Source organism: Mesocricetus auratus, unplaced genomic scaffold (genome assembly GCF_017639785.1).
Source record: "Mesocricetus auratus isolate SY011 unplaced genomic scaffold, BCM_Maur_2.0 Super-Scaffold_100014, whole genome shotgun sequence".
Taxonomy (NCBI): Eukaryota; Metazoa; Chordata; class Mammalia; order Rodentia; family Cricetidae; genus Mesocricetus; species Mesocricetus auratus.
In genome coordinates, this window is record NW_024429197.1 from 11,343,778 (window position 1) to 11,359,236 (window position 15,459).

At 38.3% G+C, this 15,459-nt stretch overlaps 1 protein-coding gene across 22 annotated transcripts in view; it reads left to right on the forward strand.

Annotated features, from left to right (window-relative positions):
* Epb41 (erythrocyte membrane protein band 4.1) overlaps window positions 1–15,459 on the forward strand; it is a 151,937-nt gene that overhangs the window by 73,445 nt on the left and 63,033 nt on the right. For 21 of the 22 annotated variants that reach the window (XM_040756470.1, XM_040756464.1, XM_040756472.1 and 18 more), the window contains 5 exons: window positions 654–863; window positions 2,307–2,411; window positions 5,381–5,423; window positions 12,286–12,361; window positions 13,875–14,093. In XM_040756470.1, the coding sequence (XP_040612404.1) occupies window positions 810–863; window positions 2,307–2,411; window positions 5,381–5,423; window positions 12,286–12,361; window positions 13,875–14,093 (497 nt within the window). In that variant the 5' untranslated portion in view covers window positions 654–809. The remainder of the gene's footprint in view (window positions 1–653; window positions 864–2,306; window positions 2,412–5,380; window positions 5,424–12,285; window positions 12,362–13,874; window positions 14,094–15,459) is intronic. The other variant, XM_040756469.1, reaches the window with a different exon arrangement.

Below are 15,459 nucleotides of genomic sequence, written 5' to 3' on the forward strand. Positions count from 1 at the left end.
CAGTAATAAAATGTGTGCCAAAATATTCTGCCTTTTTTGTGTAACATTGGCATGACTTAACAATTGTTGGAGGAGGCCATCTTCAGGCTTCCTCTTCCTTCATGATCCTTGTTTGGATGTAGGAAAGTAGAGAAGAGTTGGGGCCAAGCCATAGTTTTTAGCCTGGTACCTTCATTTGCTTAATGCAGATATGTAGAAGTGCAAGATAGCAAGAGCGTCTTTTAGCTGTTTATAAAATTTAAAGCCTGTGACAAATCATTTGATTTACAGTTCTCAATGCTACCTTTCTAAAGTGGAAGATCATGGAATAGAGGCAACAAAAATTTGATGAACATATATATCATATAATGTTACAGTCAGAAAGAATATATTATATAATGCCAAGAGCAGTAGATTGGTGTCCCACAGTCACTTTCCAATTTGATAGGATTCTACCTGAAAAAATTAAGAATAGTCAAGTCTGAACATCTTTGGGGGAACCATAATACATGTTAGGAAAAAAGATTTGTTAATATGACTCAACTTATTTTTGTTTGAATAGTTTCTTTCTGTTCATATTTTTATTGGCAGGGGGTACTACTTACTGTAGGTAGGAGTGTGTGTAGCCTATTTTGTGAATTTCTTTTCACTAACTTGGTGCCCTGGCTATGCAGCCAGCTCAGGAAGAACACAGAGAGGATCCAGAGTCTGAAAGGAAGGAAGGGGAAGGGATTGAAGAGTGCTCCAGGGCACGAGTGAAGGAGGACCCAGAGTCAAAAGCAGAGAGAGAGCCAGAGGCTTCACAGAGGCCCATCAGGAGACACAGAGACATGCACTGCAAGGTTTCCCTGTTGGACGACACAATCTATGAGTGTGTGGTGGAGGTGAGTGTGCTTTAATCCCAGAGTCAGAGGTATAATCACTTCATGTGCAGTGTGGGGCTGCTAAAGACAAGACCCCCTTGGGGACCATTCTGTGGACAGAAATGTTAATGGTGGCCTTCTGGAAATAAAGTGGTGGGAAAATTGTGAGTCTTATTTTTTTTGTTCCTGAATCTGTTGAGATCTTGAGACCTAAGTGCGTGGTTACTATTATAATAGAATCATCTCTCCCTCTCTCTCATTATGACCAGATTTCCCAAGATAGGCTGAATTTCTGACACTATTTCCAGCTATCCCTATGATTATGTTTGAAAAGAAATTATTAGATGCCTCAGGGTAAAAGCACCTGCAATTCAGTCCTAACACACAAAAGGCTCTAGGTTCAGTACCTAGAACTGGAAAAAAAAAAGGATTTGTAGTTTTTGAAGTATATATGTATATATTTTTCAGAAGGCATTAACTTTTTTTTTGTAAATGAGTATAAAAATTCTTTACAGTTGAAAAACCATTGTTAATTGAATGACCCGGTTGATTTGCTGTTTTAACTTTAAATCACAGTCTGAAAAATAGGGCATGCTTCCTTGTAAGTAAGAGTTTAAGCTGACAGCTTTAGAAGTGGTTTGACTTTGGAAAGAAAATGATTTGTAACACTACTGAATAGCTGTTTTAACAGCTAGTGTGTATAGGCTGTCTGTTTCCTACTTCTCAGGAAGGTTGTAGAGAGTTCAGGTGTAGCTCATTCTTATTGATACTTATTTTGAAAATGATTTCCACAGCCACAATTATCATGTTTTGATAGGATTAATTAGCAATTTAATTCATCATGGTAACTGGTAGTGGTCCATAACATGGTTCAGGAAATACTGCATAAAAAATTATGAGGGAGAGAGAGAGAGAGAGAGAGAATGAATGAATAAATGAATGAATGAATGAATGAAAGAATGTACTTAGTTGGGTGTGGCAGTACATGCCTGTAGTGTTAGCATTTAAGAATCTAAGACAGAACCAGTACTCTGGAGGCAGAGGCAGTCAGATCTCTGAGTTCCAGACCAGCTTGGTTACAGAATGACTTCTAGGACAGCTAATGCATTACTTTTTAATGTCTTTAAAAAGAAAAAAAAAAGACTATAAGGCAGGACGATCACATAATAAGACCTTGGTTTGGGGTATGATTTTTTTTTTTGGATGAAGGTGGAGAAAGGGTGGAGGTGGGATTTTACTTAGCATTGTGGCTATTTCCAAAGTGTCATAATATGTTGTGTTTATAAGCTGACATATCGAGGAAGAGAGGGGTTTTATAAATCATGTTCTATTTAGACTGTGTAGTGAAAGTGTATTAATTACCAAAAATAAAAAAGGAAATTGGAAAAGAACACTTTTTGAAAAATTAGGTGATGAATACAAGAATAAGATGAACCCTTAACTAATGTTTGTATATCTTCACAGAAACATGCTAAGGGACAGGATTTGCTTAAGCGAGTTTGTGAGCACCTCAATCTGTTGGAAGAGGACTACTTTGGTTTAGCTATTTGGGATAGTGCAACCTCTAAGGTAAGGAAGGAGACCAGGCAGTTCTGGTAACAATGTTTGTGTCTGCTTGGTCTCATGTTGGTAACAATGTTTGTACCTGCCTGTTCTCTTGTTGGTAACAATGTTTGTACCTACCTTTCTAAGACTTAGTGAATGTAGTCTCTCAGATTTTCCTCTAGAATTTACTTTCTTTTTTTTTTTTATTAAGAGAGAGCATTACTAATGTCCTTTTTTCCACCACCAAGAGAAGATACCTACTATACTTATTTCTACAATTTTAATGATAAAATATTGAAGTTCAGCAAGATTATCCCATATCAAGGTTGTACAGCTAATGAATTGTGGAAAGACACCTGAACCTGCTGAGCAGTGGTGGTGCACTCCTTTAATCCCAGCACTTGGGAGGCAGAGGCAGGTGGATCTCAGTAAATTCCAGGCAAGCCTGGTCTACAAAGTGAGTTTCATGCCAGCCAGGACTACACAGAGAAACCCTGTCTAAAAAACAAAACAATAACCTTATCCTTTACTGAACCTCAGTATTTGTTCTCAATTAAAGTCTGTGTCAAGTCACACTCCTTATAATTAATGTCATTCCTTTATTTTAAACCCTTAGTGGCTTCTACTTGCCTTGAGCTTGATGAAGCCCAGGTTTCTTAGCATAGAGTACTGTCTCCATGTCTGGACCCTTACTGTAATTTTCAGTTTTACCTCTTCTCCATAATTAGCTCTGTGCTCAGGTTATACTGAACTACACATAGCAACTCTTTTGTAGTTTTGTGCCCATTTAATTACTTTCAATTCTTCTTTGTCTGGCTGATTCATATTTCAAGACTCAGATTCCCCTATTTCCTAAAAGTTCCTTTGGATCCATGTGCTGAGATGCTCCAAGCTTTAGCATAACTGATTGATTCTTTAGTGTTATTTTTAGTCTTTTTAATAATGACAATGCAATCCACATGGAATCATTTCTCATACATTTGTTGGCTAAATAAAAAATCCAAGAACTGAATTTTTTAAATGTAGTTTTATTTTATGTGCATTAGTGTTTTGCCTGCATGTATGTCTGTGTAAGGATGTCAGAAGCCCTGGAACTGGAGTTACAGACAGTTGTGAGCTACCATATGGGTACTGGGCATTGAACCTGGGCCCTCTGGCAGTGCTCTTAACCACTGAGCCATCTCTCCAGCCCTGAGAATTAAATATTTTAAATTGAACATAGAAGTCTAAATACTGATTTTATTATCATTAGAAGGCTTTGGTTTTGCTTTTGATCTGTTTTTAACCTCGGCTTTTGATCTTTTTCAAACAATTATAAGTTGCATTAATTCATTTGAGGGGCAGGGCTTGGGGTTAGGGATGGTACATGTATGGAGGTCAGAGGATGACTTTTGTGAATTGGTTTTCTCCTTCTACCACAAGAGACTGGGGATTGAACTTGGGCTTGGTGGTGGTGCTTTTCCTATTGCACCAACTCACATTGGTTCTGCAAGGTAGCTCAGACTTTGAAGCTCCCACGTGATTGACACAAATCTGGGTTTGCCTTTCAGTGTCAGCTTGATGGGGATTTTGGCCTCAGTCTTATAATTGCTCGTGGGATCTCTGGAAGGAAGAGTTGGGAAGTCTCTTAAAACAGTGGAGAATATGGTGCTCTCTGCTATGGGAGCAGACCCCCTCTCCAACATGATAGAAAGTTGCCATTAGTAAAGCATTTTGCGTTGCATATAAGCTGAGGGTTTTCAGAGGTCCCATCAGACTTAGCATTGGTATCTAAATTCCGTTGTCTTTGGACCAAATGAGAGGCAATGGGAAACATTCAGATATTTCCTTTATAACAGGGCTCAAACAAGTATGTGCTTAATTTGCATGTGGGTGTGTGTATGTGTGTGTGTGTGTGTTTGTGTGTGTGCTCTCATGCTCAAGCACACACACATGTGCATGCATGTGTATAGAGGCCAGGAAGTTGACACCGGGTGTCTTCTTCTTTTGCTCTTTGCCTTATTTTTGAGGCAGGACTCACAACATACTTGGAACCTACTGGTTTGTGTATAATGGCTGACCAGCAAGCTCCAGAGATCTTGTCTCCACATTCCAAGTGCTGAGATTGTAAGCATGCAGGACCAAGCCCAACTTCTTATCTGAATGCTGGGAATCAAACTCAGGTCCTCATGCTTACATGACACACATATCACCTGTTGAGCTACCTCTAGTCAAATATGTAATTCATTTTTATACTGTAGAACAGCTTCATATTAAATGGTATTTATTAATAAATGTTCCTTAGTCGTCCATGTTAATTGTGGAAGAATATAAAAGGAAAGTAATCCTTACTCTTATGCATATAGTCTGTGGTGGTTACAGTCTATAACTGCCAAAGTAGTATATAACCAAGTGTAAAAGTGTAGTTTCAAGTCTGTTCATTTGGTAGGGCATATATTTTGTCATTCTGTGCTCTGTCTGTGTTGGTAAGAGGTAAGGAAGGGATAATCCCCCCATCTGGAAACTACCAAAATTGAATTTTAAGTGTTGTCTTATAGACTCTAATTGGGGTGGAAGAACATAGCAGGGAGAGAGATTAGAGTGGGCAAGATAGAAGAGAAAATGAGATTTGGCTGATGTCACTTACTCGTTGTTCTAGATCTTTACCAATCTTTCCCTAACACTATAAATAGCACATGCTTCCTTCACATTTGCTGCTTTTACAAGCAGGCTTACATATGTGAGCAGCTCTGTAAGATGGATACTATGACAAAATTTACATTTTAGTTAAGGGAACTCAGGTACAGAGAGACTCTGGATACTCAGCCAGGACATATTGGAGCATGGATTCAAACCAACCTCTGGTTCCTTTTTTGCTGCTGAGAAACCACTATGCTTTGTAAAATTAATGCAAGGGCTTCCAGGGGGAATGTAGGAGGCCAGGGAGCTGCCTCCAGTGCTGAATTATCTGTGAGTTGTGGAGCTCCATGTGAACGCTTTTTCTTCTTTTTCAGACATGGCTGGATTCTGCCAAAGAAATAAAAAAACAGGTTCGAGGTAAGTGGATACAGCCCTTTATAGTTCTTTCTTTTTCAGTTGACCAGAGGATCTCCAGCCATCACTGGCTGTGACTCAGTCACTCGAGAGGCCTGGCTGTGACAGACTGCTTTGAAATGGAGATAAAGCTTTTCCTTAGTAGAAAAACATAGTAGAGGTTGACACTATTAAGATATAGGTCAGATTTTGGCCTTAAAAAACAAAACAAAAACCAGCTAGGCAAAGTTGGACAAGTAGGGCTAGATGAGAGTAACAGAAGGTTAGAAAATAACGAGAATGGGAGTCAGTTCTCAAAATGGTAGAGACAGAGACTGTGCCAGCCACTAAGAGGAGTTTGCTGTTGGAACTTGGCCCTTTTAGTGTTCTTTTTGTCTTTTTGTTTTTCCTTTTTCTTTCTGTTTTATGTTAGGGATTGAACTCAGGGCCTTACACATGAGCTACACCCACATTCCTGTGTTCTAGCTTTCTCCATGTTTTCCCCTCTGTATGGTAGCTTCTCCTTTTTGCAATTTCTGTAACTGGTCTGAAAATAATAAATGGAAATCTCAGGGTTGTGTTCTTTTCTGGGTGGTAACGAAACCTTGTGTGGTCCTGCACCACCATGTGTAGGTATGAGTCACCTTTTGTCTAGCATACCCACACGGCAAGCATACTAGTTGCTTTGTAGCTCTGAGGTTATCAGATAGACTATCACAGGCTTATGTTAAGTAAACCTTTCTTATTTAATAATGACCTCGAAGTTAAAGAGTGGTGATGTTGGCCATTTGGTTAGGCCTAAGAGAAGTTACCAGGTATGAGTGAAAAAGGTGAGTACTCAAGATTTTGGTCATCCATGAATGGCCCTGGAGCACATGCCCTGAGATAGGGAAGGTTGCTTGTCATCCTTTTGCAAATTTAAGGAAGGAAAAGTGATGGAAGGAATGTTTACCGCTGGCCACCAGGCAATGGGGCTTCTCTCGTAACTTGAGCATCTTACTGTTGCATGTCCTGCTCAGACTACTGTTCTGGGATGAAAAACAAAAGTGCAGATGAATATTCCATAGCCCCAAACCCAATGTCTTGATTAAGGCCAGCTAGCTATCACTTTAGCTTCATTTATTTTAGAAGAAACTTCCAGAAAATACAGTGGTTATTACTCATCCTGATGAACAGATTTTAACTCTATCACCCAACCAGAACTATTCACTCGTTTCTGAAACATTTTTGTTATCATGAAATGTTTTTCTTTAGACCTTGTACATGACTATTTTAGCATTCCTTTATTTCATTTTGTCTTTGTTTTAGCATTCTTAAAATAGAGGAGCAAAACTTTTTTTGGACTGGCAGCTTTCTGCATTTGTTCTTCACAGATAAAAGCTTGAAATTTATTATTTTATAATTACTATTGTAACTGGAGGTTTCTCCACCAGTTCCCGAATAACCACTCTGAGACTTATGGCCTGTGGCTCAATACTAGCTAGGTCTTATATTTAAATTAACCCCTTTTTATTAATCTGTGTATTGCCACATGGCCCTTGGCTTTCTGGTGGTGCTCTGGCATGTTGCTTCTTGTGCGGTGGCTGGTGTCTTCAAAACCCTTCCTCATCTGAGTTCTCAGTTTGATTGTTTTGCCTAACCCTATCCTGCCTGGCTATTGGTCAAATAGCTTTTATTATTAGCCAATGAGAACAACATATATTCACAACATACAGAAAGACATCCCACATCATTTCCCCCTTTCTGTCTAATCAAAAAGGAAGGTTTTAACTTTAACATAATAAAATTATATAGCGAAACAGTTATTAAGCAAGAATTACAGTTATAATATTTAGTCTGTTTGTATTTTACAAAATTGAAGAAAATGCCCTATTATCTATCCTATCTTTGTGAATAAAAAGTTTTATGTCTAATTTATCTTTTATCATAACTAAGGAAACTATAACTATCTAGTCTTAAACTCCATCAAAAATCCCAGAAGGATATCATCTTCCCTGAGTAAACAAGAAGTGCCTTGTAAGCAACTTCCAAAACTCTAGAACTGACAGAGACATCTGGATGCCTGGACAGTCACTTAAAGGTCTTCTGTAATGTTGGGGCCTTCATCTTCAGCCTACAGCCCCACAGTATCTGGCAGACTTTTCAGTGAAGCAGGACTGTCTCTTCTATTTTGGCAAAGTTCATCAGTCACTTTACTCTATGTCCTGCAGAATGTCTGGCAGTTCCTTCTGTGAAGCAGGAACCCTGAAGGATAGTTACAGTTACAATCCTCTCATATCTTAGCTTAGGGCTAAGCTTAGAATCTCCGGGATAGGACAGCTATTGGAATAATCTCTGTAATTTGCCAATTACCTATGGCCTGGACATTTAGCATGTTTCTTGCTTGATGTAGTTCTTGTTGATTGTAGTTTCATCTTTATTTATTTTATTTCCTTTTCTTTCTTCTGCACAATACTTGATAGTTGTTCTTATTGTAGATAGTTTTGTGTTAGAATTAGAACCTTCTTATTTAGAAAAATAAGGGGAATGTTGTGGGATTTTGATCCATTTAGCCAATGATTTTTGGGGCAGCAAGCCCTAGAGTCTTGTGTCTATGTATGCGACTGCTTAAAAGCTGAGGGAGAGAGTCATGCACTCTCTCTTGTTCTCAGGCAGTTGGAGCCAGAGCAAGGAGTGGTTGGTCCCCATCTCCCCTGGCCAGAATGGCAGAACACAGCAGCTGGATCACAGCTGTGTCTAATCTGTTCTGTATCAGTGAGTGTTTTTCCCCATTTTATACATAAATTCTTGAGACTCTTGTGGCTTCACGTAACAAACCATTTTTGTTATTATTATTTTGAGACAGGTTTCACTAGATAGCCCAAACAATCTACAACCAAGATTCTGTTAAAATAACGATAAAAACCTTTCTACAGCATGGGGGAAAATCCATAAAAACTCTACTAGTGAATCAAATATATAATATCAGGAAGCCAGAAAGTGATCTTCACATGTTATAAAGGCATTTTCCTTTTTAACCTTTTCATCATACATTTAGCATATAGTCATGGCAATGTTATTTATTTGAAAGTTTTATTGTGAGTATACATGTGCATGCATGTATACATGTGCATGCATGTATGCATGTGCATGTATGCAGAGATCAGAGAACAGCTTTCTGAGTCAGTCTCTCCTTCCACCTACACATGGGTTCCAGGGATTCAATTCAGGTCGCCAGACTTGGGTGGCAAGCATCTTTGTAGCCCCCATGAAAAATTATGACATCATTAAATCTAATCAATGAAACTGGTATAATCTGTAAGATATTTCTGGGCATATATGAATTTTTCAAATTGTACTCAGGAGAGATGCACATGTCTGAAACCACACATCTGGGGTTTCAGCTACTTGAGGTCTTCTCTCAAAACAAACAAACCAAAGCATTTATGCTGTACATGGTTTTTAAATCCAATTTTAAAAATACAGGTATGCAGTATAAAATTAAAGGTGCAAATGAAAATAGCACAAGGTGAATCTTCCTACCGTGTCTTAGTCATGCAGTTTCTTTTTCTGGAGGCAACCATGGTAACTAATTTCTTGTCTTCCTTCTAGACAAGTCTGAGTTGTATATAAACACATACCCATGGTTGTGTCTATTTAAATATGTGCCTCATCTTTTTTTACATAAACAGAGTATTAGTATCTTTTGCCTGCCTATGTATATACATATATGTGTCTGTCTGTCTGTCTGTCTATCTATCTATCTATCTATCTATCTATCTATCTATCTATATTTCATTGTTTTTTAAAACGATTACATACACTATATATATAAGTAATCATATTTCTGTGTGTTTTGGGTTACTTTCATTGGTTTCCTATTACATGCATGTTTGCATTTGTGACTATATCTCTGCATTTGCTAAGTGTCTATAGATTTTTTTTGGTGTGTGTGTGTGTAAGTGGTTGTGTGTATAGAGGTGCACATGTGTGTACCTCTGTATGGAGGGCAGGGATCAACCTTGAATCCTGTGCCTTGGGTACTGTCTACCATGCTATTTGAAATTCCTGGTTTGCTGGTCAGTGAGCTCCAGGGATCTATTGTCTCCACCTCCCCAGCACTAGAATTACAAAAGGAAGTATGGAGGCTATGTAACAAAACTCATGTCTCCCATCCAACCAGAATTAACATGTGTTAGCATTTTTTTTGGACCGGGAGAGAGAAGTTTGAGCTCTTTGGCTTTTTTTTTTTTCAGTCATATCTCTTCCTATCCATAGAGGTCTGTTGTCAGTTTGGGGGCACTCCTTCCAGTTTTGTTTTTGTACTTTTCATGTAGTCATCCCTATGAACAACACACACTAGTGCTTTATCTTTTCTTATGTAATGTCCTTTTGTATCTTCTGAGTTTATCTGTCCTTTTTTTTCTCCTGCCAGCTTAACTTTAAGGTTCTTTATTTTCTTGGTTCTGGATGAGGCCTCTCTCTTGCTGAGTCAGGCTAGCCACCCTCATAACTGCCTGCAGTTTTGACTCCAGCAACCTCACCTGGCCTCTGTTAGCAGCTGTGCACATACAGCATATACACACGGCACCCACACACACAGAAATAACTCTTTAAAAATTTTATTAATAGGGTTGGAGAGATGGCTCAGCAGTTAACCACATTTGGTTGCTCTTCCAGAGGACCCGGGTTCAATTCTCAGCATCCCTATGGCAACTCACAACCATCTGTAATTGAGAGTTCCAGGGAATCCGACTTGCTCACACAGACATACATGCAGGACAAACACCAATGCACCTAATTTTTTTTAATTACAAAACAGCTAGTTATTTAAAAGTTTTAACACAATTTCAGGATTTTTAGAAAATTTAAACCAGTGATAGTCCACAAGGCACGATATGTTTATACCTTCTCCGTATACTGAAAATTATATGTAATTTACCCAAATTATGTTTTTAAAAAACCCTTTATTGTAAAGAGAAGACTTTTCCTTGCCAGCTGCTTGGTTTTTCGCCCTTGCCAGTCGCCTGGGCTCTGCCGCGTTGTAGTCCCCAAATAACATACAAGACGCTGTATTAATTATGAAGCTGTTGGCCTTGCTTGTTTCTTACTGGCTAGCTCTGACTTAAGTATTTACCTCACAATTGTTTATATAAGTATTTCTCTTACCGGAGAATAGTTCCGAACTTCTTACCCCTATCACAGCTACATCTTGACTTCCTGTGTTTCTCCTGAACCCAGAGTCCTCCTCGACTCCTAGTCCTACCTATCTTGCTTCCCTGTTGGCCAACAGTGCTTTATTGACATATACACAGGACTTTCCCAACATCTCCTCTTTTCTGTTTAAACAAAAAGAAAGGTCTTAACTTTAACATAGTCAAATTATATATAAAAGAACAGTTATCAAGTAAGAACACAGTTACAACCCTGACTTAGGATATATGCCTGGAAATAGTGTTTAATAGGATATCTGGAAGTAGGATGTGAGTTGTTTCTTTTCACCTTTGCAAGATACTACACAGTGTCTTCTTTACGTTGGTTGCAACCACTTACATTCTTACCTGTGAATTCAGAAAAAGCCATTTTAGAATTTACTCTTTTGTGTGTGTGTGTGTGTGTGTGTGTGTGTGTAATATGTATAGGTGTGAATGTGTATGTGAGTTTCATGGCACCTGTGTGTTGGGGGTGGTGCTTGCTAGTAAAGGCTAGAGGAAAATGTTGGATGTCTTGTTCTCTCAGTCTCCACCTTATTCCTATGAGACAGGGTCTCTTCACTGAAGCTGTAATTAAGCTGGTGATCAGCAAGATCCAGTGATTTCTCCACCCACCCCTACAACAGTGCTAGGGTCACAGGCATGTACAACCATGTCCAGATTTTAGTGGGTTCTGGAGATTTGAATTTGTACTTGTATAGCAATTGCTCTTATTTTCTAAGCTATCTCTTCATCCCCCAGAAAGCCATTTTTAAAAAAATGATTAATTAAGCTGGGAGGTGGTGGTGCATGCCTTTAGTTTCAACATTCAGGAGGCAGGAGGCAGAAGGCAGGTGGTTCTCTGAGTTCAAGGCCAGGCTGGTTTACAGGATGATTTCTAGAACAGCCAGGGCTACACAAGAAAAACCCTGTCTTTAAAAAAAATGGAGCTGGAGAGATGCTCAGCAGTTGAGTCATTTCCTGCTCTTCCAGAGGAACTAAGTCCAGTTCCCAGCACCCACATCAGGCAACTCACAACCACCTATAATTTCAGCTCCAGGGGATCCAATAACAACTTCTGGCCTCTGTGAGCAGCTGCACACATGTTTGTGTGCTCATGCATATGTGAGCATATATAGAGAACACACACACAGAAGTAAATCTTTTAAATTATTAATAAAAATTTTTAAAATAATTTCAGACTTATGAAAATTTTAAAAAAGAACAGTGTAAGAATTCCTAGGTGGCCTTTACCCAGATTCCTCAAATATTATTTTTCTGAAGTTATTTTATCATATTTTTGTTTCTTTTACATCCATTGAATTGTATGTATATATGTGCACATGAGCTTTTATTTCAGATAATGTTTATATATCATAAGTAAATATCTTCAGAATTGCAAAAGAGCAGCCATTGACTTCTGATGGCTTAAAGCAGAATATAAATCACATCTCTAAAGCAAGTTCTGTGAGCAAGTTGACCTGAAGGATTGTTTCTTCATATAATTTTGCCTGTGTAGTTCTAATTCACTATGATGAAGACTGTGCTAAGGTTAAAAAATAAGCAAGGTCTTCTAGTTTTCCTAGGTGGAATCTAGGCAAGGTAATAATATTTTTAAACACGTAACATGAAAAAGATTGTAAGATTTAAGGAAAAAAATATTTTCAACCAGAAATTTAGACATAAAAACAAAATCCCTGTCTTTATTTTTATAGGTGTTCCTTGGAATTTTACATTTAATGTGAAGTTTTATCCACCTGACCCAGCACAGTTGACTGAAGACATAACAAGGTAAATACTTAATCAGGTGTAAGTACAGAAGCATAGTTCTTGTCATAAGCTCTGGGAATTTCTCACCAGAATAGGAGAACAACGTTAAATGGCTAGTCTAAATACGGAGTTTCTGGTGCCTTCAAAGCATGATTACAGATACTGAATCTAAAAGGCTGGAACTTGGCAGGAGCCAGTTCCGCTTACCAGGTGTTACACTGCGTTACAATATATGGTTGGTGGGGACCTCTTTTAAACCACGCCCTCATGGCAAGACCTAACTGTCTTTCGTTCTCCATAGGGTTGAAAACAGCAAAATCACATGATAATTATTTCTTTATCTCTCTTTTAAACTGTCCCCACGAATTGACTCGTCTTTTGGGCCCATTTAATCTGTAGCACAAGTGGTACATAAAAACAATCTACTGAATTTTTTTTTTTTTTTTGGTTTTTACGAGACAGGGTTTCTCTGTATTGTTTCTGAGGCTATCAGTCCAGCCCGGCCTCGAACTCACAGAGATCCGCCTGCCTCTGCCTCCCGAGTGCTGGGATTAAAGGTGTGCGCCACCACCGCCCGGCTAACAATCTACTGAATTTTTAAGAAAATTATTTTTATTTGATTTTATCAAAGACAAATAAAAACTAAATGGAAAACTATTGTATGATGAACTGTACTGCTGTGAGCTCTCATGCCTGTGATAGCATGAAGGCTTCCTCTTCCTAGTGGATGCTTGGCAATATTTGTTAAATTGAACTGCTGGGTTGCCAAGAACTACTTCCTAAGTCTGATTTTGTTATTAATGATCTAATTTCTGAGGAATTTATAATCTCTAGGATTCAGTTTTCATCTCTCTAAAAAGAGGGAGGGGCTGAAACAATAACTTAGTGGTTAAAAGCACTGGTTGCTCTTCCCGATGACCCAGGTTCAATTCCCAGCACCCTCATGTTACACACACACACACACACACACACACACACACACACACACACACACACACACACACACGCAGCCAGAACACCCATATACAAAATAAAAATATGGGAAAATGTAAATGAGGGAATAAGATAAACTCCTAAAATCTGATTCAGTGCTGTGAAAAGCCTATAGCATTTTCTAAGGTTACTTTGCATAAAGTCATTCTCAGTTAGGATGCCATCTCTCTCCTTGAGAAAACTACTTCATTTTTCATGGAATACATGTATGTGCATAATATTCAAGAATGTGTACTCAATAAAATATTAATTTCCTTACCTCCTTCAGATGTTCCCTGCTTTTCCTCTTCTTCTAAACTTCCTTCCAACTCTGTTCAGCATAGTTATAGTATTTTTATTTTATGAAAATATTTCAAATAAGAGGGAGAAACAATTTTACAATGACTATCTATGTGCCCACTGTTACACTGAACAATTATCATGTCAGTTTCATTAGTCTTTTTCCTGCTCTTCTTTCTTTTACCCTCTTCCTTTTCATCTGTCTGTATTGTGTTCTTTTGTTGTTACTGACATATTCACATCTTTTCTTTTTTGGATATAGATACTATTTATGTCTTCAGCTCCGGCAGGACATCGTTGCTGGACGGCTACCCTGTTCCTTTGCAACCTTAGCCCTACTCGGCTCTTACACCATCCAGTCTGAACTGGGAGACTATGACCCAGAACTGCATGGTGTGGATTATGTCAGTGATTTTAAACTGGCTCCAAATCAGACCAAGGAACTTGAAGATAAGGTCATGGAATTGCATAAATCATACAGGTGAACATGTCTCCAGATGTTCTGTATTTATCTTGGCCATGGGTTTAAACCCTTGACTTGTTTCTGATTCATTGTTTACCATAGGGAGAGTCACCTTGAGTTCATTTCCCTGTATTGTTTGACTTTGAAAAAGTCATTCAAGCCCTCTGACTGGTTTTCTTATCAGGTTAATGGGATTTTTGTTTGTTTGTTTCTGTTTTTGTTTCCAAGTTTATTGAAAAATATTTGTTTCTATGTTTATTAATTTTTGTTGTTGGTTATCAGAGTAATGGGCATTGCATTGTATGGTGAAAAGTAAATAAGATAATATGTGTGTGTGGAACCACTTAGCATGAGATCTTGCACATAGTAAGTGTTCAAAAATGGTAGATATTACTATTATTGCTTAAACCTTTTTATTTCAGGTTTTAGATGTAGGCTGTATTAGATGCCTTAAGATCCTTAGAGCCAGAAATTCTGTCTAGTTCTGTGCATATGGGTGTATTCAGAAGGTCATCTACTCTTGAAAGTATTTTGTAAAGTTGAGTCTTCATCAAGTTCACTGACTTTACTGCTTTTAGTGAATACAATTAGTAACATGGGGAGGTAACACACAATGATTAAGAGCAAGGCTTATCCTTGGTTTGAGGCAGGTTGAGATCTTGCCTCTGTTTTGTCCTGGCCCTGTGAACTTCGATGACATACTTAAAATTTCTCTGGTTCCTTGAGTGTCCAATTGAGATTATTACTTTAGAAGAAATGAGGCAATGTCTAAGTTTAGAAAAGGATATCTGTGTGTCTCATATAAAAATCCAATAATTGTTACATAATACTAAAATGAACCCCCCCATTGTATTTCTTTTTCTACATACCCATTTTTTATTTGAATGACTTACTAAATTATACGTGCTGCTTTAGTCTGATCCTGGCATTGATTTACGTCACATTGGCATAGCATCCTGAATTGTGTGAGCATGCTCTGTGTTACAAAGATTTAAAAAGTCACTTCGTTCAGGGGAAATCCAAAGCATGGTCTCAGGAGCTTGTTGGTTAGGTAGCCACAAGTATTCTGTCTAGCTATTGAGTTGTCCTCCTGTTCTCTTTGAGGTTGTTCTAATGGACTGAGGTGCTTCAAATGAGAGACCTTTACTTCAATATGGCCTGCTTCTGACTGTCCTATTGCCCCCAAGGTTCAGACACCTCAGTTGTGAAAACCATAATTTAATTAATTGATTGTATGTGAGCTTATGTGGAAATCAGAAGATAGCTTGCAGGAGTCAGATCTCCTTCCATCATGTGGTTTCCAGAACTTAAACTCAGGTTGTCAGGCTTAATGATAAGTGCCTTTACCCACACTACCCAGATCCATGATAAGGATTTTAAAGTT